Source organism: Poromitra crassiceps (genome assembly GCF_964638095.1).
Source record: "Poromitra crassiceps genome assembly, chromosome: 2".
Lineage (NCBI taxonomy): Eukaryota > Metazoa > Chordata > Actinopteri > Beryciformes > Melamphaidae > Poromitra > Poromitra crassiceps.
The window spans coordinates 83,168,860-83,192,552 of NC_139624.1; the positions used below are offsets into that span (position 1 = coordinate 83,168,860).

The 23,693-nt window shown below is 45.1% G+C and overlaps 1 protein-coding gene across 1 annotated transcript in view; it reads left to right on the forward strand.

The window, feature by feature from the left end:
* The window catches only part of vipr1b (vasoactive intestinal peptide receptor 1b), a gene marked incomplete at both ends in the record, with an annotated part of 98,565 nt that overhangs the window by 56,692 nt on the left and 18,180 nt on the right, over positions 1–23,693 (forward strand). The window contains 3 exons of the mRNA XM_083651579.1: positions 13,735–13,835; positions 16,948–17,045; positions 22,087–22,219. Coding sequence (XP_083507705.1) covers positions 13,735–13,835; positions 16,948–17,045; positions 22,087–22,219 — 332 coding nt within the window. The remainder of the gene's footprint in view (positions 1–13,734; positions 13,836–16,947; positions 17,046–22,086; positions 22,220–23,693) is intronic.

A 23,693-nucleotide genomic window follows, 5' to 3' on the forward strand; every position in this document is an offset into this window, starting at 1 on the left:
ATAAGTGACAAACATATTTTCAAACGGGTCCCTTGTTATCTGAATGAAATTAAGCCCTTCAGAATCGCAAGTGGCTGCTTTACACAGCCTGTCTGATGTGATGATGACGATAGCTTAACATGCGTGCATGGCATGCTATTCCCTTTTCTTTCTTTCTTTCTTTCCCTATTTTTGCATGCTGTGGTGGTGGTAGCCTACCAACTTCCAACCAGTCAGATTTGTAGAAAATGTGCCAATGTTAAAATGATCTTTATTTATTATTTATTTTTGCTTTAAAACTATTTTTTAATTTTCTGCTTAAAGTTCATGAAAAAAAGTGGCATTCTTGTTTTTTCCCACAATAATTTCATAATACCATTTGTAATGCCACCGTTGTAGTGCTGTTGTTCAAAATTAAAGTACATTTTCTCAGATTTATTGATGTCTTTCTAGTCACACAATTTAATAGTCAGTGTTTCCCATACACTGATCTATTTGTGGTGGTACACCCTACATAGATTTTGACCCCCACAAATACTGCCACATATTAATTTCAACTAGTTGACTGCAAACTCCTGCTTTAGTGCTTACAGTAGGCTATATTATTATCTTGTCAGAATATTATTCCAGCCAATAACTTAGGAAGTTCCCTTTTGATTTAATTTTACTTTTGTTTTGCCTACAAAGCAAAATGTTACTTTATTTGAAACTCCCCTGAAGTGATTTTGGTATTATTTATGCAAGCATAATTCTACCATATAGTAACCTGTATGCAGAATATATATAGTATATATAGGGAAACAATTATTTTTTCATCGCTGTAAAACCACAGAACGGTAAAGAAGATATTGATGTGTGTAGTTCTTCATAGATCTAGTCTCTTCATTTTGATCTCAAAGTGTGCCAGTTTGATCAATTTTTACTTGAAACTGTACAAAATTTTCTTCTGGGGGGACTAAACTCAATGCAAACCCATGGAAGTAATCTTTGACGCTTATGGCAACTGCTCCCCCATTAGCCTAACTGCTCCCCCATTAGTCAACTGCTCCCCCATTAGGGTCTGGGGGGAGGTTAGGTTTAGGCGTGGAGGGTGGGAGAGGTTAGGTTTAGGGTTAGGGTCTGGGGGAGGTTAGGTTTAGGCATGGGGGGTGGGAGAGGTTAGGTTTAGGGTTAGGGTCTGGGAGAGGTTAGCTCCTCCAGACCCTAATCGGGGAGCAGTTGACTAATGGGGGAGCAGTTAGGCTAATGGGGGAGCAGTTAGGCTAATGGGGGAGCGGTTGCCATAAGCGTCAAATATTACTTCCATGGGTTTACATTGAGTTTGGTCGGAAAGCCCAAGTCGTTTCATGGGTCGCTCAAGGGTACCATGTTAGTAACAAGTGACGCACAAGGGACGGGACAAAGCGTCAATATGCTACGCGCTCGGAGGGAGAACGGGTTGGCTACGCGTGCTCGATTCCTAGGCTCGGCCTGCAGCTCGCCAAACTGGCCCTGCAGCTCGCATTTGCAACTTGCCCGCTGTGCGGCCTTGCCCGCAGCTCGGCTGCTGTGTGGCCTTGCCTGCCCTATTGGCGTGCACACAATGTCTCCTTCTCTCTCTCCCTCAGTCTGTCTCTCCCTGTCTTTGCCCCCTCTCTCTCCCTCTGCCTCAGTCCCTCTCCCTCAGTCTCTCTCATGTCATGAGCCTCCTCAGTCTCTCTCGTGAGCCTCAGACTGATGACATCACTGATGACATCATCATAAATTGTGACATCGTCAGTGATGTCAGAGGCATTGTGACATCATCAGTGATGCGCGCACACACACACACACACACGACAGACAGGCATGTCCCCCAGTCAGGAGCAGGGGGGTGCCGAATGCACATCAGCCCAGTAGCGCAGCATCTCCCTGGGTGGCATCGGCCATATGGCACAGCCGGTCCACCAGAGAAAGGCGGACAGTGCGAGGGCAGCATCCCAGCCGTATGGGCACACAGGCCCACAAACACATCCTCGGGGATCAGAGTTGTGGATAAAGGCGACGCAGCAGCTGCAGAGACACTTTGAGCAACGCGGAGCGGGACAGGACGTAGGCTGTACCACTGCAATAGTCTGGAAAGACAGAGGGGAGGGTAAGCTCCAGATGGGAGGTAATGCTTGCTGTCGGGGTCGCGGTTGGGAGCCACGTGGAGATGCACCCTGCCCAGGTACAGGTCTCCTTGTTCGTAGGGGTTTTGACTCATGTTCAGGAAGTGCAGCAGGGCACTGGGGTTGAACAGGACGTTGTTGTCTACTTTGGTCATGAAGTGGGCCTGAGGGCCCAGCCCAGCATGGACAGGGTCTTCAGCATCAGTTTGGAGTAGGTGTCCACAAAACGGCCCTGGATTTCCTCGCTCGCGGGCCTCCTCTATCAGCAGCTTGGCCAGTCCTGGGTCAGACGCCACACCCACCATGAACAAGGTCATGTTGGGGGCATTCCCGCACCAGGGATCATCCATCGCTCTCCAGGCAACACCGGGCGCCGTCAATCGCCCAGAATTCCCCATCGCCTGTGTCCAGCTGAGCAGCAACAGCAGAAGGATGTCACGTACTGTAGCTGCCTGACGTCGTCATCACCGCCCTGACCTGGAGGCCCCTCACCCCCACCTCCCCACCCCAAGTGTTCCTTATAGCCTGGCATGCTCTCTGGTTGGCAGGAGCCGAGGTGACCATGGTGATGAGGTATGGCTTGGCACGCTGGGAGACAAGCGGGCTGGGCATGAGCAGGAACTCCTCTGGGTCTGGTGGGAGGGAGAGGGACGCTCTGCAGGGGGGCGATGCCCGCGGCGTGCGGCTCCTCCGGGTTGCTCATACTCAGAGGTGACCCATGACTCGATAAGGTCCATGAAGAGCAGAGCGAACAGCGCCACGGACACAATCACCACGCAGAGGAGAGGCAAGAGTCCAACAGCTCTATCTTCCCAAAAGTGTCCTTGGGCAAGACACTGAACCCCAAATTGCTCCCGTTGGTGTGCCAGCACCCTGCGTGGTAACCTGCCGCCATCGGTGTGTGAATGGGTGAATGTACCTACTGACTGTAAAGCGTTTTGGACAAAAGCGCTATATAAATGCAGGCCATTTATCAGTAAAAGCATTTCTCAATTGGGATCTTTCTTTCTTTCTTTCTTTCTTTCTTTCTTTCTTTCTTTGTTTTGTTCTGTCTTTGTGTCTTTCTTGCTTTACCTCTTTATTTCTTTCATGCTTTATTGCTTTTGTCTGGAACCCCTCAAGGACCACTCAGTGGACTGCTCCGATTCTGCTTTATTTACGTGCACACTCTTTATTGCTTTCTTACTTTCTTTATTGCCTTCTGACTGTCTCAGCCCATCTCCAGACACACTGGCCATATTGGCAGGTTAAAATGTGATGTTAGAGGACACAGGCAAACTCTGACTAATACAAGCTGGGGAAGGGCGGAGTGAGGAGATGTGCTATGTATATACTGTATGGTCTGTCTGTCTGTTTGTCTGTCTGTCTGTCTGTCTGTTTGTCTGTCTGTCTGTCTGTCTGTCTGTCTGTCTGTCTGTCTGTCTGTCTGTCTGTCTGTCTGTCTGTCTGTCACTCACTCAGGGTCACAGCTTCAGCTGCTGTGCATTCCTCTCACAGAAAGAACAATATTTGTCCTCTCACCAAGCACAACTATAAGAACAAGCACAAACCTTTAAGCCCACGGTGCGGCCATTAAGCGTTATGGCAATCGTGTCTACTGTCAATGCAGGATACCAGTTTAGTGGGGCTTACCTTCTCTTCTGTTATTTCCATCAGTCTTTTGTGTTGCTGCCTTCGGCTCTGGTGAAATAAAATCGATCTCCTTGCTCAGCTTTAACATGATGGTGGTTTTCAATTGTTTTGAGAGAGAAAAAGTCTGCTCCTCAGGAAGCCCTTTGTAGTTGTGTGCTACGTCGGCTCTACTAGGCCGGAGGCGGGGGTTTAGCGAAGCCGCGGTCTTGCCTGGTGAGTGGCCACCGGGGTGGTGGCTTCCCTTTTTCCCGTAGCGTATAACCCCCGTCCCCCGCACAGCACATGCATGTAATTGTAAATAACAACAAATTGATATCCATTCTCCTGGCCGATTGTCACATTTGCCCATGTAGGTCATTTAGAGGCACCAGTATTTCATAACCAATTTAAAAGTTCCGCGTATGCATTTCATTTTAACGTTATACGTTATAGCCTACTTGGGCTATGGGCGGAGGGCAGATATATGACCATATATGATCTATGACGACCAGGTGTGGGCGGAGGCGAGTAAACTTGCTATGAAAGCAAAGTCTATATCAAGTAGAGACGAGTAAGACCAGGTCGAGTAGAGCTGTACTGTGCTGTTATATGTGGTGAAAATGAGTCATAAACATGAGTGACTGAGTGAGTGAGTCCTGACTTTGCCATCGTCTGACGCTGGTGGTGGGGCCTAGTGGGCCAGTGCCGTGGGGGGAGAAAAGCGTGCCGTGGGGGGAGAAAAGGTGCTTTCTTAGATGTGGAGACAAGCTGATCTACAGGTCTGGAGGTGGATCTATCTTGAATCTTGAAATAAGAATAAGAATAAGAAAATCAAGCATGCAATCATGGCTGCACGTGTCTGCTCTGTCTTCTCCAATCATACGAGCCTTTGGGGTGTGTGTTTATTTGTCCACAGCAGGAAAAGCAAACTGGAACATTTACAGTCAGGGACTATCCTTATTCTCTCCCCACGTCTTCCTCTATTGAGCTGATGCCTATTATCCTCGGCATCACACGTCATCGGTGACAGTCGGTGACGCATTGTTTGTGTCCAATAAATGCATTTCTTGGTATTTTCTTTCCCGCCGCTTCTCAACAAACATAATAATTCGCAGCTAGAAATTATGTAACTTTAATTTGACCACAGTTTTGTTGGAGCTGTCAATGGAAGATGTTCTATGATGCTTTGTTCTGTCACAAGGAACCATTCTTAACAGTTGACCTCAGGGTCACATAGGCTGTCCTGATGAAATGTTCCCACTGAATGAGAATCCACAGAAATGATGCTGTTAGAAGTGATACGTACTGTATTAGGCTGCTCGGTGGTGGCAATAATGGTGTGGTTCTCTTATCTACTTCTCTGGGGTTTGTCAGAAAAGTGTGGAGACATAATATGTGTTTCTCTCTCTCTTGCTTACTGTGAAGAATGATTTAGAACAGTGCATGGGCAAAAGACAAGCATGCAGCAAGTTAATGTTAAATCAGCACAGGATGCCCACAAGACAATGACTGAAGCTATTGCGATTATTGCCGTGATATTAAGTCAGTAATCTATTTTTTGTTTTGTTTGTCTCTGCCTATAAAGTACATGTCGAATTGTGACATCTCCACAGAATCTTCTTCTTTTCGAGTCCGTAGCAGTCTCAAATGTCGTTTTGCCAATATCGGGCGCAGGCCAGCTGATGGGGTGGGTTCAGCCAGATCCTGTGGGCTACACTGGGGGGCATCGACACATTCTAGCAGGTGGGACATGTTTTGTACTGATCCACAGCTGCATGTGTCCTCTGTCTGATATGTCCAGGCTTTCATCAGTGCTTTGCACCTCCCCTGCTCCACACATAGGGCTCTATCTTCCCGATGGCGGTAAGCGCCCGTTTTGCCCTGGAATAGCGCCGCGCAAAGCCCTAATTGTGGGCGTGTCGGCCCGCTGCACTTCACGTCATCTCGGCGCACATCTCCGTATAGGCGTGTTTATGCCCAAAAGCATTGTGGAGGTGTGGTCATGCCCATAAAACCACAGCGTCACGTCAGCAGCTTCCTCCTCACTCAGAGGGAGAGTGAGAGAGAAAGAGGGACAGAGAAAAGATAGCCTAGATGGGGAGAGGGAGAGAGGGAGAGAGAGAGAGAGAGAGAGAGATGTGAGGCTGTCATAGAAATCAAATAACGTGCTCATGCCCACCTGTGAATCACTTGTGTATTATTGCCATTTCACACGCTGAAAAAGGGCTGCTGCCCAAACGTCTGACTGTATGGACGTATGCTTAGCCTGTTCCTTTTCGGTCTCTTTCTCCTGCATCTCCGCTGCGAGCATACTGTCTGCATGCGTAATTGCGCAGCGTACTGAGAGCCAGCGATGAGTGATGCTGCTCTATTTGAAGTAGAATTTCGTTCCACCAGCACACATTTTATTAATCGCATTAATCGCAGGAGAAAATAAAAAGCAAATGTTGATCTTTTCCAACCATTATACATTGCCCTCTCCTACCTAAAGTAATCTAATGTTACAACACAGACCTGTATGGTCGGGAATTATGTAGCCTAATAAAACCATGACAAACGAATTCTCATTTTTAAATCAAGGTGTGTTTTTTCTGCAATGTAGACAATAGTTGAAAATCAACGTGGCATTCCGAGGAGAGAAGAGTGTGTGCAGGCGCGAGTGGAGTGACATCCATGCCGTGCGTAAATGGATCCAATCAAGGATTTCCTGCACTGCACGGAGATGTGGAGACTGTCTGCGCTCAGGCGTACGTCTGCGTTTGCGCTAAGACCAGCTATTTCCTGGCGTTAAAATTGAGAGCACCCAAGGCGATTTTTTTCTAACACATTGCGCTGGAACTCCTATTTTGGAACGGGCAACTCCCAAACCTCTCTTTGCACTCGCCACATACCGACGGTATCTTCCCCACAGCGCTAAATGACACTTGCGCGAGACACATGATAGGCTAGAGGCCCACCGACACGCCTGGGCCACGCCTACACCTGTGTCATCACAGCGCAAAACTGGACGGTGGAGGCAGACGATAGCAATAAGAGGCGCGCAAACGCAGCGCAAAGGCAGCGCAAACGATAGCGCCGTACAACGATAGGGCCCATAGTCTGTTAAGGGTCTTCTAGGTTGTCTCTATAGAGATACTGCATGAAATAGGCCACGTACATCACAGGGGAAAAGCTCCGTTCATTTCCACACACCAGCGTCATTTTCCTTGAATTAAACATAGCTAAAAGCTGTTGTGTGGTGGGCTGCGCAGACAAAAAAAAAAGTGTACTCCTGAGCAAAACAAGGAAGCCATTGAGAATTGGCGAGAAGAAAAATGTGGATCTAGCTGTCAAGGAAGTAAGTTGGAGTGTTCATCTTCCGTATAGACGATCTTTTTGTGCAACACGCAACCATGCACGCGACATCGGTCATAAGCACGGGAGCCCCTCAAGGCTGCGTAAGCTCTCCTTTTCTTTTTATAGTATATACAAACTATCTGAAGAATCAGTATCCCAACAATTATATAATTAAGTTTTCAGATGATACAGTTATACTCAGTTTATTGTTTAAAACTTCAAATGTTGACATGTACAAACAAGAGCTAGCAGAGGTTGTGAAGTGGTGTGAGGAGCAGAACCTCATTCTAAATGTAAAAAAAACGAAGGAAATTGTTTTTGATCCTAGGTCTGTGGGGGATCACAGTCAGATCCTGATCCATGGGGATGGAGTAGAGCAGGTGACATCGTATAAGTATTTAGGAATTTATTTTGATTCTCAGTTAAACTGGGCCAACCAAGTTGATTTTGTATGTTCTCGTATTAACCAGCGCTTGCACTTTCTGAGAAGGCTCAGGGTCCATGGAGTGGAAAAAAACATCATGCTGCTGTTCTACAGGGCAGCCATTGAATCCATCATCCGCTATGGCATCACTACATGGTTTGGTAACCTGTCCGTTAAACTTAAATCACAACTCCAAAACCTAATTAAGAGGGCTGGTAAAATTATCGGTATGCAGCCCCCATCTCCTCTCCAAGAGATCTTTGAGGAGATGGTGAGGAAGCAGGGCCTCAAAATTACCTGCGACCCCAATCACATCCTCCACAAAGAGTATGAGATGCTGCCGTCAGGCAGAAGGTACAGGTTACCAAACTGTAAATTGAACAGGTATAAATTTTCCTTTGTCCCACTGTCCATTAAAGCACTCAATAGTAAGAGATAACGCAGACCAACTTAGTACAGCTCATCATGTTCTATTCTTAGGGAAGCGGTGCAATACTTAATAATTTTTCATTTCAACATTTTTCTCTTTTTTTGTGGAGGGCTGGTGCAATACTTTACCACTGGGTACGCTTGATGTATATGTACACTGTAGGAATGTAATGTTAATTGTCGTCTGATTGCACTGTCTATATGTCAATATGTATATGTCTAACGCTGTGTCTCTTGATGCCCAAAAATAATTTCTCCCAAGGGAGACAATAAAGGCTAATTCAATTCAATTCAATTCATAGGAGAACACCAGGATTGGAAGGGGGGTTTCTGTTTTCCCCCGTTTTGGGCGTGGTTTCTGAATGATGACGCACTCCGCAGTGTCTCTATGGGAGGTCGTGACCGCTAGCGAGGCATTCGGTGGGTGTAATTCCTCTCTCTCCATCCATTCATGGGTTCGGTTGTTGTATTGCTTCCATTCATCTTTCCAGATGTCGGCCCTTGCTGTTTGTTTGGATGTCTGGAGGGGCAGGACTGTCTGCAGGAAGCTGGCTCTTGATGTTAGTCTGGGTGGAGGTGCTGTATGGCCGTGCAAGGGGTGCCTGATGTCGAGCTCCTGTGCTCTCCGCTCGTCTTGAGCGATGGTGGAGCGTCTGATGTCGGGGGGAGCAATGCCAGCTAAGGCATAGAGGCAGGGGACAGGTGTTGTCTTGATGCATCCCGTGATAATGCGGCAGGTGTCGTTAAGGGCTGTGTCCACCAGTTTGGTGTGGTGGGATCGGCTCCAGCTTGAGCAGGCATACTCGGCTATGGAGAAGCACAGTGCCATGGCGGTTGCACGGACTGTTAGTGGGTCAGCACCCCACTTTGAGTTGACCAGTTTGCGCAGGATGTTATTGCGGGTGTTGACCTTGGCTTTGGTGTTCTGTAGGTGGAACTTGAAAGAGAGTGTCCTGTCGAGTGTGACTCCAAGATACACAGGGTGCGGATGGTTGGAGAGTTTGTGGCCATCCCACAAGACGCTCTGTTCTTTTCCTGTGTCTCGGTTTCTCAGGTGGAAGCTGCACAGTTGGGTTTTTGATGGGTTGGGTTTCAGGAGGTTGTTATTGTAGTAGGTTGACATCTCTTGGAGGGCTCTTTCGAGGACGGACTCGATCTTCTGGAAGTCCTCTTGTTGGGTGGTGATGCAGAGGTCATCTGCATAGATGAAACGGCGGCATTGTGGTTGGTTGTTGGTATATGTTGAAGAGGAGGGGGGCCAGTACGCTTCCTTGTGGTAGGCCATTCTTTTGGGCTTTCCATTTGCTCCTCTGACCGTTCAGCTGGACGTAGAAGTGCCTGTTGTTGAGGAGGCATTTGATGACTTGGCAGAGGTTGAGGTTGGCAGTCATGTACAGTAGCTTCTTCATCATTGTACGGTGCTGGACAGTGTCATAGGCAGCAGTGAGATCTATGAATGCTGCTCCAGTTATTAGTTTGCGCTCAAATCCATCCTCGATGTGTTGAGTAAGGTTGAGTAGCTGTCCAGCACAGGAGCGGCCAGGGGGGAAACCAGCTTGGTCTTTGGTCAGCTTGGAGTCTATAAGTGGCATGAGGCATTAGAGTAATAGCCTCTCGTAGAGCTTGTAGGTGATGCAGAGGAGGGAGATGGGCCTGTAGCTCTTTGGGGATGATGGGTCTTTGCCAGGTTTGGGAATAGCAATTATCTTGGCCTTTCTCCATACGGGTGTTTTCTGTGCCATGAATGAGTTCAGCATTTCTAGGAGCCAGGTCTTTGCTATAGGTCCCACTGAATATTTTGGACTCTGTATGACATATCAATTATGTATTTACATTGAGATTCAATGCAGTTTAGAGGAGAATGTTATGGCTTTAAATATAGTTTTATAAGACACTTCCTTGACTCTTTGGTTTTCATTCAATTTGGTTTATATAAGCTGTTATAATTATTATATAGCGGATGAGGAGTGGTGAAATTCCATTCTACAACACATAGTTTGACAGTAAAGTAGCTACAGTGACTGACATTGTTTTCAGGGTTTTCAGCGATACTGTACTGTATGCATAACATTATTAGCAGCATGAAGCTGTTCTTCCAGTTTGGACAGCGAGATGGCTAGTAATGGAAAAGGGCATCTCTATTTCTGTGTGAGTAGTAACCTGTCCAAGGTGTTTCCCTAAATAGGAAAATGTGGAAGATAAATGGATGGATGGATGGATGGATTTTACAATATAACTTTACAATATCCTAGCAAGGCAATACTGTCATGGTCTGTCTTTCTGTGAAATGGCATTGAGTCTGGTGAAGTTGCTTTGTAAAGGCTTTTCCTCCTATTGATTGCTCTTCTGTCCTTCCCAGCTATGACATGGAGTATTCTCAATGATTTGCAATGCAGCAATAAATCTGTTGAAAAGACTGGAAGCCGTCCGCACAGACTACGAATGCCTGGTTTGATTCCATCTGCCTGAAAGAGGACCTCACATCTATTTTAGTCAGTGTTTTCTAGACTTTCCATTCAGGATCCTAAAGAGGATTGAGCCTGCACCTTCCTAAGAAAAAAACATAAAATGGAGGGTTGGAGGATGTGTGTGTGTGTGTGTGTGTGTGTGTGTGTGTGTGTGTGTGTGTGTGTGTGTGTGTGTGTGTGTGTGTGTGTGTGTGTGTGTGTGTGTGTGTGTGTGTGTGTGTGTGTGTGTGTGTGTGTGTGTGTGTGTGTGTGTGTGTGTGTGTGTGTGTGCGCGTGTGTTTGGACGTGTGCACATTTGCGTCTTTGTGCATGTATGTGTGTCTATGCCAGTGGTACATAACCTTGTCCTACTCAGGAACCACATTGACAAAAAAAATATTTTAAAGAGCCACAATCCAAAAAAAACTCCTTTTCCTCCCTTTATTTTAGTAGATTTGTATTTATTTATTTATTTATTTATTTATTTATTTATTTATTTATTTATTTATTTATTTATTTAAAGTAAGACTTAAAGGAGAATTTCAGTTTTTTTTAACCTGCAGCCCTCTCCTCACATTAATTATGATCTGACGACTCACCCAGTGTTCTCCGCAGCGTTTTTGTCCGTCCTAGGCGTTCTTTTGAGATCAATAGTGTCCAAGCGAGTCCTAGAATGGAGCTCCGTGGGGGCCAAGTGGCAGCGTGCTTTTCCTCCATCTAAATAGACAGTTTTATTCAAGTTTTCGATGCATATCGTCATAAACTGTTCCCTAAGGAACGATCAGACTGCAATTCTCCCCCGGGCTCTTTTCACCGGTAGTTACAGGCATCCCATTTTCGCCTGTCGGGTCAGTGAGACACAACTCTCGTCAGGAAAGTCTCACTGACCCGACAGGCGGAAATGGGATGCCTGTAACAACTACCGTTCGGCGCTCTTTACCGCTGTAAAGAGCCCGGGGGACAATAGCAGTCTGCTGGTTCTTTAGGGATCCGAAAACGGGAATAAAACGGTCTATTTACATGGATGAAAAGCACGCTGCTACGTGGCCCCCACGGAGCTCCGTTCTAGGACTGGCTTGCACACTATTGATCTCAAAACAACGCCTAAGACGGACAAAAACGCTGCAGAGAACACTGGGTGAGTCGTCAGATAATAATTAATGTGAGGAGAGGGATCCAGGTTAAAAAAAACGAAATTCTCCTTTAAAGCAGCTACGAGCAAGATTTTCGATTGTTATTAAACAGTATAATTACAATATTGATGCATCACATCTTACCTATAATAGTAGCTGAGACCAAAGCCGTGTGAATCGGAGATTGCTCTGTTGATGATTATAGAGTCTGTGTCTGTCTAACCTCGCGTCACCAGGGGGCTCTCTCTCTATCTGTCTACCAGCAGGCCGGATAAACCCGGAAGTGAAACGAAACGGTTCACGGCAGCTCCCTGCCTTCTGCCGTTTCGCTCTGCCTAGCAACAGACCATAAACAAGGAACACGCCATGCAGGGGCTCGCTACTCTCACGAACATCTCTCGTTATATTCTAACAGGTTTTTTGGAAGTTATTTTGTGGTTATGGCCGAAGTGGCTGCTGCAAACCGTTTCATTTCACTTCCTGATCTGCCCTGGCCACAGACAGACTAACACTGGCCGATTCACTCGGGGTTCAAGCAAGACTACTCTGCGTTGGTCTCGTCTACTATTAGAAGTAAGATGTGATGCATTGATATTAAACTTAGACTTTAATAACAATCGAAAATCTTGCTCGTAGCTGCTTTAAAAGAGCCACAACTCCCTATAAAGGAGCCGCATGTGGCTCTAGAGCCTCGGGTTGAGTGGTCTATGCCAGAGGTTCCCAACCTTTTTTGTGCCAAGGACCAGTAGATACATGGAAAGAAAAATCGCGGACCGGTTGTCAATTTTAATGGTTTTAGTTACATATATATTTACTAACCAGGTGGCGACAAAGGGTAAATAACAGCCTTTTGTGTTGCACTGTATATGTAGCCTACAGTATTTATGTTTTTGTTTAAACTAGAAACATAAATAAACGTCAACTTGAAACTATGTTTCAACTACCACACACACCCTATAATATTATAGCCTATGTTTATAAAAAAAAAAAAAAAGGTTTTTGGTAAAGGTAAAGGTAAAGTCCCACTGATTGTCACACACCTGAGTGTGCGAAATTTGTTCTCCATCCCCTGGGGGAGCGGTGAACGGCAGCAGTGCCGCGCTCGGGAATCATATGGTGATCTAACCCCCCAATTCCAACCCTTTGATGCTGAGTGCCAACTGCCAAGCAGGGAGGCAAATGGGTCCCATTTTTATAGTCTTTGGTATGACTCGGCCAGGGATCGAACTCACAACCTCCCAGTCTCAGGGCGGACACTCAAACCACAAGGCCACTGAGCTGGCTCGCGGCCCGGTACCAAATGCATTGCGGCCCGGTACCGGCCCGCGGCCCGGTGGTTGGGGACCACTGGTCTAAGCTATCGCATGGCTGTCTAGGCACCCAGAGTATATCAGTCTGACAACTCATTCTGGGACAAATGGCTGATATTTCGGGGTTTCCGGTGTAGAGCAGGTGTCTGTGCCGCCAAGACTTCCGCTTTCTCGCACCACGGTCATTGTTGACAGTCTGATTGATGCGAGACTAGAGTTGGAGTTGATCGATTTGATGTGTTTCAGGTCCAGACAGCATTTGGGCTAATCTCTATAGAGATTATGTGACGTCATCAGGCTGTAAACAGTGACGGAAACGGAAGTCTGCTCTACACCGGAAGCCCCAGAATATCAGCTGTCTGTAGTCTTATTACTTGTCAGACTGATATGCCGCATTCATGTGCTCCTCAGATATATTGGATTTACCGTATTTACGAGTTGTGAGCACATGAACGCCCCTTCAATGTCGTATTTACCAATGGGAATTTCTGAGATTTCGATGCTACATGAGTTTCCGTGGCACCAATTGTCTGTAAAAAGTTATATATTTTTGTTATTCTGTTCATAGTAGTTATCATTTATTTTTAGTAGTTGCACATTATGGCCTATGTAGCTACCATAATGACCCACTACTTGCTTTTTGTAAGAAAACACCAGCCACAAGAAAACAAGTGTCCATGTTTGTTGCTCTTTCTGACCAAGAGCACTTGAACGGGGTCCTGTCGTAATTACCACGTCACCCCTGGTAAATCCGATATAATCCGAGGAGCACATGAATGTGGCAATAGACCCTTCTCATGGGGGCCATTTTGTGTCGAAATGGCAGGGTCAACACAGGTGCAAGCAAAACACTAATGAGGGTTTCAAACTTCCATGATTGGAATTTGGAAACCCTCATTAGTGTGTTTGACCTATTGATATCTTCTTCCTCGGCAGGTAACCTCTCCAAAACCTGCACAGCAGACGGCTGGACGGTGATGCATCCTGTTGACATTGCTTTGAACTGTGGGTACAATCTCAACAGCACTGGTGATGATGTGAGTAAACGTGTGTATAACCAATATATAAGAGACTCAAGTGCAAACATCAAATGATCGCAGTATGAATGAACTTAGCAGCACAGTAAGAAATAATCTCAAAAGTCAGTGTGCAGCGAGACTCGAATGAGAATACTCCTCTCTCTCTCTCTCTCTCTCTCTCTCTCTCTGTGGGTGGGTGGGTGTCAGACCAGACGTTGGGAAATGACAATGATGATGTTGGTGTCACGACCTCAGAGTTTGTTCTATGCTTTTTGTTTTTTTCAATACTGCATGGTGACTTTGTTATGATTTGCCCTCAGTGACTCAATATACTCACAGGCAACACTGGCTGAATGCCAAGGCAAGACACATTTATTATGTGTATAGCACATTTCAGCAACAAGGCCATACAGAGTGTTTTACATAAAACGTTAAAAGCATCGAGACAACGTGCAAAAGAAAATTAATTTAAAAGAATAAGCAAAATGCAAGTCAAAGTGTGTCATTCAAACCTTAAAGGATGGGTTTTCCGTGGGGAATATGAATATATATTAAATCTCACGCCCCTAAGGTTTTCGAATCCGTTGAAATTTTTGAAATTGGATATTCACTGCCAGAGATATCAAGCATCTCTCACATATTTTTTGGGCCAGCCGACGCGTTTCGCGTCATCTGGCCCAAGTCCGCCTTGCGGAAGTCGTGCACCTATGAACTACAACTGTTGTTGGCCATGGTCCCGCCTCTAGAGGTCCTCCACGCCCCTTCAGAGGCCTTGACCAAAACAAAAACGCAGCCATCTTTTCAACCGCCTAGCCTGCTGTAGCTAATATTAGCTTCCCATAGTTCCTTGCAAAGAGACCATTATCTCGGGAACGGAAGCACTAATCGACACGGGCGGCATTGGAAAGCTCGTCAAATTTTACATCTAGTAGTAGGTGGGTTGAAGTAACGAAATCAACGCTGAGCAATGTACCCGTTTTTACACATTTTTACAGAAAATAGTTACAACATCAGATGCGCGTAACTCCTACGAAAATGCCTTAAAATGCATGAAAAAAAATTTATGAAGACATCTCCCGACATATATACTACCGTTTACATTTGGTGCAATTTGGAGGCAATTTTATTTTCGATTTATTTCTTGTTCTTTGTATATTTTATTGTCGAAGCCTTCTTCTTCTTCTTCTTTGAGTTTTATGGCGGTTGGCAAACATATATGTGCATTACCGCCACCTACTGGAGTTTGATATCAGCCAAATGCCTGAGGGGTGGGCATAAAAACGAAGGCCACGCGAGCCCAGTGCATTGTGGGAAATGTAGTATTTCGAGTCCCCGCACCCGCACCTCCCCCCCACCACCCCCCCCCCACACACAGAATGGATTTCGGTTGATATCTCTGTGAGTAAACCTCCAATTTCAAAAATTTCAACGGATTCGAAAACCTTAGGGGCGTGAGATTTAATATATATTCATATTCCCCACGGAAAACCCATCCTTTAATCCCAAAGAATCATTGATGTTTCTCTCAAATGTTGCAAGTGTAGCATGCGGAGGATGTGTAAAGACTCTTTAAAAGAGGGAGAGGGAAGGAGAGAGGGAGAGAAAAGCAGATCTCAAAAGCAAAGCAGCTGTAGTGAGCGTTTGTTTTTGTCAGTGCCTAGATGACGAGAGAGGAACGGAGCGGAGGAGAGTGGAGTCGGCACAGTTTAAAGAACATCTCGAAGAATGTAGCATTAGTAGCGTGCAAAGCCAGCAGTAACGTTGAGAGAGAGAGACAGACAGACAGACAGACAGACAGACAGACAGACAGACAGACAGACAGACAGACAGCTGTGCGTATTGGCTTTATGTATCTTTGTCTCGCAAAATAAGGTTATTTAATTAAAAGATGAACTACAGATACATGATGGATGTAGTGTGTGCGTGCATATACCGTAGCAGGTTGTACTGCCCTGCCTCACAGGCAGTTCCGAGCCTCCCCCGCTGTGCTGTGCTTGTAAATAGGTTTGGGGGTACGAATAGCCCCACAACATGGCAGAAGATATTTACACCCGGGTACGAATAGACACTCCGGATATTTAATCAGATCTCACTGCCTCTTGCAATGCAGTCTAGGATTTTCTGGTCAAAGCCTCTTCCATCTATTGATGGACAAATAGCAGACCACGTATATCATAGTTAAAGATAAGGTAAAGGTTATATCTTAGTTGGAAAATAGCTCTAAAATGACTCAAATGTCTGGTCTGATATTCAGAGATTAGGAGGAGAGAGCTCATCTTGCCACTGTTGACAAGGCTGAGTGAAGAGTGAATGTGCACTACTTTCTCCTCACCGCACAGCTTTCTCCTCTCTGAGTCACAGAGGCTGCCTCATTCCATTCGTATTCCACATATGAAAGTGAGGAGGGACCTGGCTAAAAGGAATTTGATGTCCATCTTTCTACATACAGTACGTGATACCTCCGTATGTCACAGGAGGAAACAGCGTCTCATTTTCATCAAGCAAAAAACATGCAATGCCCTGGCAGCAACATTGTGAAAACCTACTATGAAAAGTTCTAAATGTTCGAGGAACACTGTATGCCAGAGGCTGACGCTTTGTAAAATACATGATGCTACTTTATTAGAGAGTGAGTACAAGTCAAGGATAAAAGCACAAGATTGTGGAAATCTATTTTTAAACACTCAAAAGGTCAATCATTTGTCACTTTCTTTGACTTATGGACACGCACCTTTGCTCTCTCTCCAACACTGGAATCATGAATTAAGCTCAGTGTGACAGCTACTGTATATCCCACTGGGCCCTGTTGTTGTCAGTGCTATTGGTAGAACAGTGTTTATGGATATGCAGGCAGATGTCTCAGTTACAATGATGTTTTATGGAGGAAGTGTTTCTCACTGCAGCTCCCGATGCTCTAATTTCTGTATGGCTGTATACAAGACATTTGAAAAACCCTCTGATTTCAGGTATTGAAGTAGCCTACAGTACAATGGAAACAAATCAACTTATTTCAAATGCCCAATTTTCTCTTTTGTAAGATTAAGTGTGTTTCCCTCGTCAATGACATGTCTGTGTAATTTGTTTGATTGACCCTGACCTGATTTCAAGCAGTTGTTGTTTATTTCTGCAGGGAAAGTTCTTTTGGCAAGTGAAGATTGGCTACACCATTGGCCACAGTGTTTCACTTATCTCCCTTATCACAGCAATCGTGATCCTCTGCATCTTCAGGTAGATATACGGCCTCAGCCATACAGTACACACACTAACCACTCAGAATACACATCTGAATGTTGCTCATGCTTCCTAGTAGTCTTCTCACTGTTCTCTTCATCAAGAGTCACTCTTCACTGGTGAAGAAGAAAACGTGTGTGTGTGTGGGGGGGGGGGGGTTATTGAGCCTACCCTTGCCATTTCTCTTGTTCTAGGATTTCCATTATTCCAGAATTTGAATATGTAGATTAATCTGAGCTTTCTGATCTCACATGGTCAAATATTTGAGAGAGAGAGAGCGAAAGAGAGAGAGTCAGCTCTGCAGGAGCCCTGGGCAGAGCATTACAGTAATATAGCATTTCACCACATTGGTGCACATTGATCATCATCTCCATGGAGCCTGCTGGGAGATATGTTGAAAGGAGGGGAGGGGTTTATACCATCCCACTGTCAAAGGAAAAGACCAAACAAGTAAACACTTTAATCATCTCTGATCAATGCAGCTTGACGCAGAAACGGAAGGCTTATGTTAAACTATAGGAGAGGAGGAAAGGGACACTTGCTGGATGAAATGAATTGTCACTCAAAACGTAAGCGCTTTATGTCGGTCCCCAGCAATTCAGTTCTTTGACCTTTTGATGGCATGCGTCTTGCATCTCCAGCGTTATTGGATGATTTGGTTGAAGTATGGAGGAATTTAAAAATACAGTGATATATCTCCCTCCTGACGATGATGACGATTGATTGCAGCATCTTCCTGGCCGGTCCTTCCCAACACAATATGTTGGCTATTTATTGAGTTAGTTGACAGATACTTAGTTAGCAATGACAGATACTTTGTGTGTGTGTGTGTGTGTGTGTGTGTGTGTGTGTGTGTGTGTGTGTGTGTGTGTGTGTGTGTGTGATGTGTGTGTGTGTGTGTGTGTGTGTGTGTGTGTGTGTGTGTGTGTGTGTGTGTATGTGTGTGTGTGTGTGCATGCGTGTGTGCGTGCGTGCGTGCGTGCATGCGTACGTGCGTGTGCGTGCATGTCTGTCTGTCACACCTGTTCCTGAACCAGATCACAGGTACTGAGTGAAAGGACAATAACCATCTGAGCTTTCAGCATTACTGCCTTTGAAGAAAATAGTTTATTCTATACATAAAGGAATTGTGAATACTTCAAGAAAAAGAGGAAGAAGGAAGGAATAAATTATGATGTATCAAAATGGAGAACAGTTTATTTTGTAGTGAATATGTCTACGCTCATGATTATTGACTGTGGTCTCTTGACATTGCTACAGCGGTGATGTAAATTAGATCTCACATTTGAAACACAAAAACAACAAGAGATTATACCTCTGGCATTTTTCATCACTTTCACATTGCTGTGCATTTCCCATGTGCATTGAGATTATGTGCCAATATATGTCCCGACCAGTCAGATTAGAATTACACTCATAGATGATCTGAATTATGCCAGTCTAACTGGTTGCATGCAACCACTCATGTGGTGTTTGTTTACACTAGTTTAAACTGAAGAAAACTAGCATGCATTTAAAGTTGAATTAAAGTTGGCATTTTGCAGTGATCCAACATGAGGAACTTAATTTACTTACTTAATCCTCTTCGTCGCTGGCGGGACATAAGGCTTCAACGATCTGCCTCCATCTTGACCTGTCTTGCGCTGCATGCCTCGCCCCATGTTAGGTCCCTCTCCTATACCTCAGCTGTCACCGTTAGCCGCCAGGTTGTTTTGGGCCGGTCTTGCTTCCTCTTCCCTGGTGGAGTCCATCTAGTGCAGGGGTGCCCAATACGTCGACCGGTCGATCGCGAAGGTAGTGTGGTCGATCGCATGGCATTGAGGGGAAGATTTTTTTTTTTTTTTTTTTTTTTTTTTTACTGTTTTTCCACTGTTTCCACTGTTTTTCCACTGTTTCCACTGTTTTTCCACTGTTTTTCCACTGTTTCCACTGTTTTCCACTGTATACTCAGTGTATATATATATAAATAAATATGTTTGGTAGATCACTTTGACTTGGTCATTTTAAAAGTAGCTCCCAAGCTGAAAAAGTGTGGGCACCCCTGATCTAGTGCAACCTTGGGGATTGGCTCCTGGTCCATTCTGATGACATGCCCTAGCCATCAAAGTCAGTGGCATTTGATTTCAAGCACCACACTGTTGCACTTAGACACTTTGTATAGCTGTGCAGTAGAGATCTTCTCAGGCCAGATTTTCCTGAGGCGTCCGTTGTGGAAGGCATCGATCTTTTTCATGTTCAAGTTCAAGTTCAAGTTTATTCGTATGTCCCAGAAGGGCACTTTGACTAGCAGCAAGACATAAAAACAATGAAAACAGGCATAGCATCAACAACATCCTGGATAAAAACATAAAAGGATAAAAACATAAACATACAGTGCAGACAAAGTTAAACACAATATAAGTACAGAGTAGCAGTTTAAAGTGCCAGTGATCAGTGCAAAGTGCAAGGCTATAGGCCAAGTGCCAAAGTGGTAATTTTGTCACTCGTTATGTCACTCAGCAATACACAATTACAAGAAATAAATAAAAAGCTACAACAGTACATATTGTATAAAAGAACGTAGCAGACCAAAGGCCAAAGTGGTACTCTTTACAGCGCTACTCATTACAAGAAATAAAAAATGCTACAAAACATATTGTATAAAGGAAAGCAGAAGACCAAGGAAGATTCACAGTTTGCTACTTACATACTGTATTATGCTAGTATAGGATGGGGTTCAGCCAAACTGAACATCATCGTCATAAAGGCCTTACCTTCTAGTCTCTCATGTCACATGTTGGCACTCGCCAGCACTCCGAGCCGTACAACAGCACACATTTCACATTGCTGTTGTAAAGTCTGACCTTTGTTCTTGGACTGTACTGCTTTGACCTCCAGATACTGTAGCCTAGCAAAGGCACCGTGAGCCTTCCCAAGCCTTGCTCTGATGCCCTTTTGTACAGAGTTGTCTTTGCTGACAAGACTTCCCAGGTAGCTCAACTCCTTAACATAGTCGAGACGAGAGTGTATCCATTCACTGTGATTGGTGCATCTGGGGTGGCATTAATGTACATCACTTGGGTTTTGGAGGTATTGATGTTTAGGTCTGTCTGTGTGGCAAACTTGTTCAGTCTGTCAGTTTTCTCCTGCAGATGGATGTGCTTTGAGGAGAGAACAGCAAGGTCATCGGCAAAGTCTAGATCTTCGTGTTGGGAAAACAAAGTCCACTGGATGCCTCTGAGTCTGTCATAATCCAGTCTACGGCAGTCAGAAAGAGAATGGCAGAAATGGTAGACCCCTGCCACCAGGGGCGGACTGGGATCATAATTCAGGCCGGGCATTAGAAGGCCGTTTGAAGCCAGATTTGGGCCGTTTGAAGCCTGATTTGGGCCGTTTGAAGCCCAATTTGGGTCGTTTGAAGCCCGATTTGGGCCGTTTGAAGCCCAATTTGGGCCGAGTCCCATTTTACAATGAGATGCGCCCACTTTAACCCTGAAGTGTAATATTACTTCAGACTAACTAATAAAGTAATAAAACCACTAGTAAACCAGTAGGCGGCGCCTGGCCTGCTGTTCAGTGAAAACCATTTGCCCGACGTGCCCGATTATGCAGTCCGCGCCTGCACACCAGACTCCACGGTGGACCGTTCAAATGGTTTTCAGTTAACAATGACGCTGCATTCAAAGTTACGATAGAACAACCCAATCAGTGTGACCAGTATTGGAGGGATTCCATATGCCCTCACATTCTTCCATAGGGTGTCACAATGCAGGCTGTCGAAGAAAGTCAATGAAATTTGATGTACCGCCAGTGGGGTATTACACACTGCTCGATGATGTTCCTCAGAGCAAAGATCTGATCTATGGAACAGGGATGTTTCTATGGGCGGGCCCAGGTAGGCACAGGCCCGCCCACTTCTTACCCTGGCCCAGCCACACACACACATTTTTTTTTTTTTTTTTGGTATGTGTGGTTTGCAGTCTTTGTCTACTCTGTTTATTTGTGTGATTCAACATTACATTTAATTTCCTGTGTGATGTTTGCATCGGAAATCTACCACAATGCAGCGCAGCCCAAATGCGCTGCTGCCTTGCTAGCTAATGGTTTTGTAGCTTAAAAATGCAGGGCACATCATCTCCAGAGTCTAATGCATGACGACTTCATGACATCCAGAAATTTGGCGCGCTGCGCACCTATAGTTGAATTTCTGCCTACGCCACTGCTATGGAACCCCTTCTTCTCCTGAAACCTGCCTGTTCCTCTCTCAGCTTCTGGTCAATAGCGGAATCAATTCAGAACACACCATTATGTAACAACGCAAGGTTCTAAATAGCTGTGACAGAATGGGAAAAAATCATCTCCTAGCTATGAGATAAGGTAAGATGAGACTTTAAAGATTGAAATTGGGTGTTATGTGCTGCATCACAGCTGAACAGAAAAGGCACTGTAGGCATAACTAAATTACTTTATAGACTGGAGCTTGTTGCACCCTTCCCTCCACTGCAGAGTGCAGGCAGTTGTGCCTGGCATGGCTGCTTAATCATTTCATCTTCAGAAGTCTCATAATGTAATTAGGAAGTCAGGAATTACGCTGATTTATAAATGTTCTGGATTACCATTTTTTCCCTCTGTCCTTTATTACTGAGGAGTGTGAAAGCCCACAGATCCACGGCCACCCACACCCACAAAACAACCTAGACAGCTCAATTAAGAGTTGATTCACTCTGTGATTTGCTGCCATTTTTTACAAATTAACTCCAAGGACGTTGGATAATTAGCATGGAGGCCCTTTATTAAATGTGTGTTTTTTTCCTAAGAAAAAAAAACATAAAATGAAGTGTTGGAGGATGTGTGTGTGTGTGTGTGTGTGTGTGTGTGTGTGTGTGTGTGTGTGTGTGTGTGTGTGTGTGTGTGTGTGTGTGTGTGTGTGTGTGTGTAGGTATAGGTGTAGGTGTGTGTGTGCGCGCACATGCATGCGTGTGTGTGTGTGTGTGTGTGTGTGTGCGTGTGTGTGTTTGCGTCAATCTGTATTCTTCCATTTCTTTCTCTGCACCCATAGGAAGCTCCACTGCACCAGGAACTACATCCATATCCATCTGTTTGTGTCGTTCATCCTGAAGGCCATCGCTGTGTTCATCAAGGATGTGGTCCTGTACGAGGTTGGAGAGGTGGACAACTGCTCCTCGGGATCTGTGAGTTGTGCTAATTAGTGCGGTGTGGACTGTGGGTTCCAAGGGAGGAGGGATGTCCTCCGGTCTTAAAAAAGCCAAATTCGGAGTGGAACTCAGCAGGTGTAGGTGACACTCACGGTGCTCACGCCGCTCTGCTCGGCACTGATGCAGGTTGGCTAATTAACCACATTAAAGCACTTAATGAGAGATCTCCTGAGCCTGAACGGGGATGCCAAGATTGATTTCACGAGTGCAGACTTTTGGCAGAAATCGGGGAGGGAGCTTAAGTGGTTCTGTCAAATATCCACTCCTCCTATTCCCAGCACATAACCAAGGCAAAGCAACTTTTATGTCAGCGTCAAACAGTGGATATATGTTTTCTACACTATAAGACAATCTGACTGTGAATAGCCCTTAAAATAAACTTTGAATATCCTCTCAAAGGGATGGTGATATCAAAACACTGGACAATCACAAATCACATCACACAGTAGACTAACTACCGTACTGTAAATGGTGTGTGTGTGTGTGTGTGTGTGTGTGTGTGTGTGTGTGTGTGTGTGTGTGTGTGTGTGTGTGTGTGTGTGTGTGTGTGTGTGTGTGTGTGTGTCTGTGTCCGTGTCTGTGTGTGTGTCTGCATGTTTGATAATAGAATTGAGGTAAAGCGCACAACTCCTTGTAAGAAAAACAGACCGGGTGCCTGGATAATGGATAACAATGAAAAAGGAGAGCCGGCACTCACGGTAGGCTAATTGAAAAACAGCCTTTTATTGGGCAGTGAAAAAATTGGACGTTTCGGCTTCAAGCCTTTGTCAACAAAGCCTTTGACCAAGGCTTTGTTGACAAAGGCTTTGTCAAAGGCTTTGTTGACAAAGGCTTTGTTGACAAAGGCTTTGTCAAAGGCTTTGTTGACAAAGGCTTTGTTGACAAAGGCTTTGTCAAAGGCTTTGTTGACAAAGGCTTGAAGCCGAAACGTCCAATTTTTTCACTGCCCAATAAAAGGCTGTTTTTCAATTAGCCTACCGTGAGTGCCGGCTCTCCTTTTTCATTGCATGTTTGATAAGTCAGCACCATCTCTTTCCTGTAGCTCCAGCGAGTAATTTGTGCTGATTTGCACGCATTAGAACTATAGCAGAAAGATTCCGACAGACCATTCTAAATCAAATTTGCTCTCCTCAAGTGGGAATTAATTTGTAGTCTAAATCCCTGTCAGTTCTCCTGAGCTATCTGAAACTTGACCTCCATCTAAGTGGAAGTGTATCCCAGGCAGCCCCAAAATCCCGTACTAAATCCCGTAGTAGTTCAAATCAATCAAAATGAGCCTGTCCGCGAAGGCCTACTGTATGAAACTATCAATAAGGAGCTGTTTGGCCTTCACTTTGTGACCTGAGACTCCGGGGAAGTATCTGATGATGATTAAGCTTAAGATTAGATTATGGCTCTTCTGCAGGGGTTCATTTTTAATCTGAAACTTCCAAATTCATAGCAATTGAGG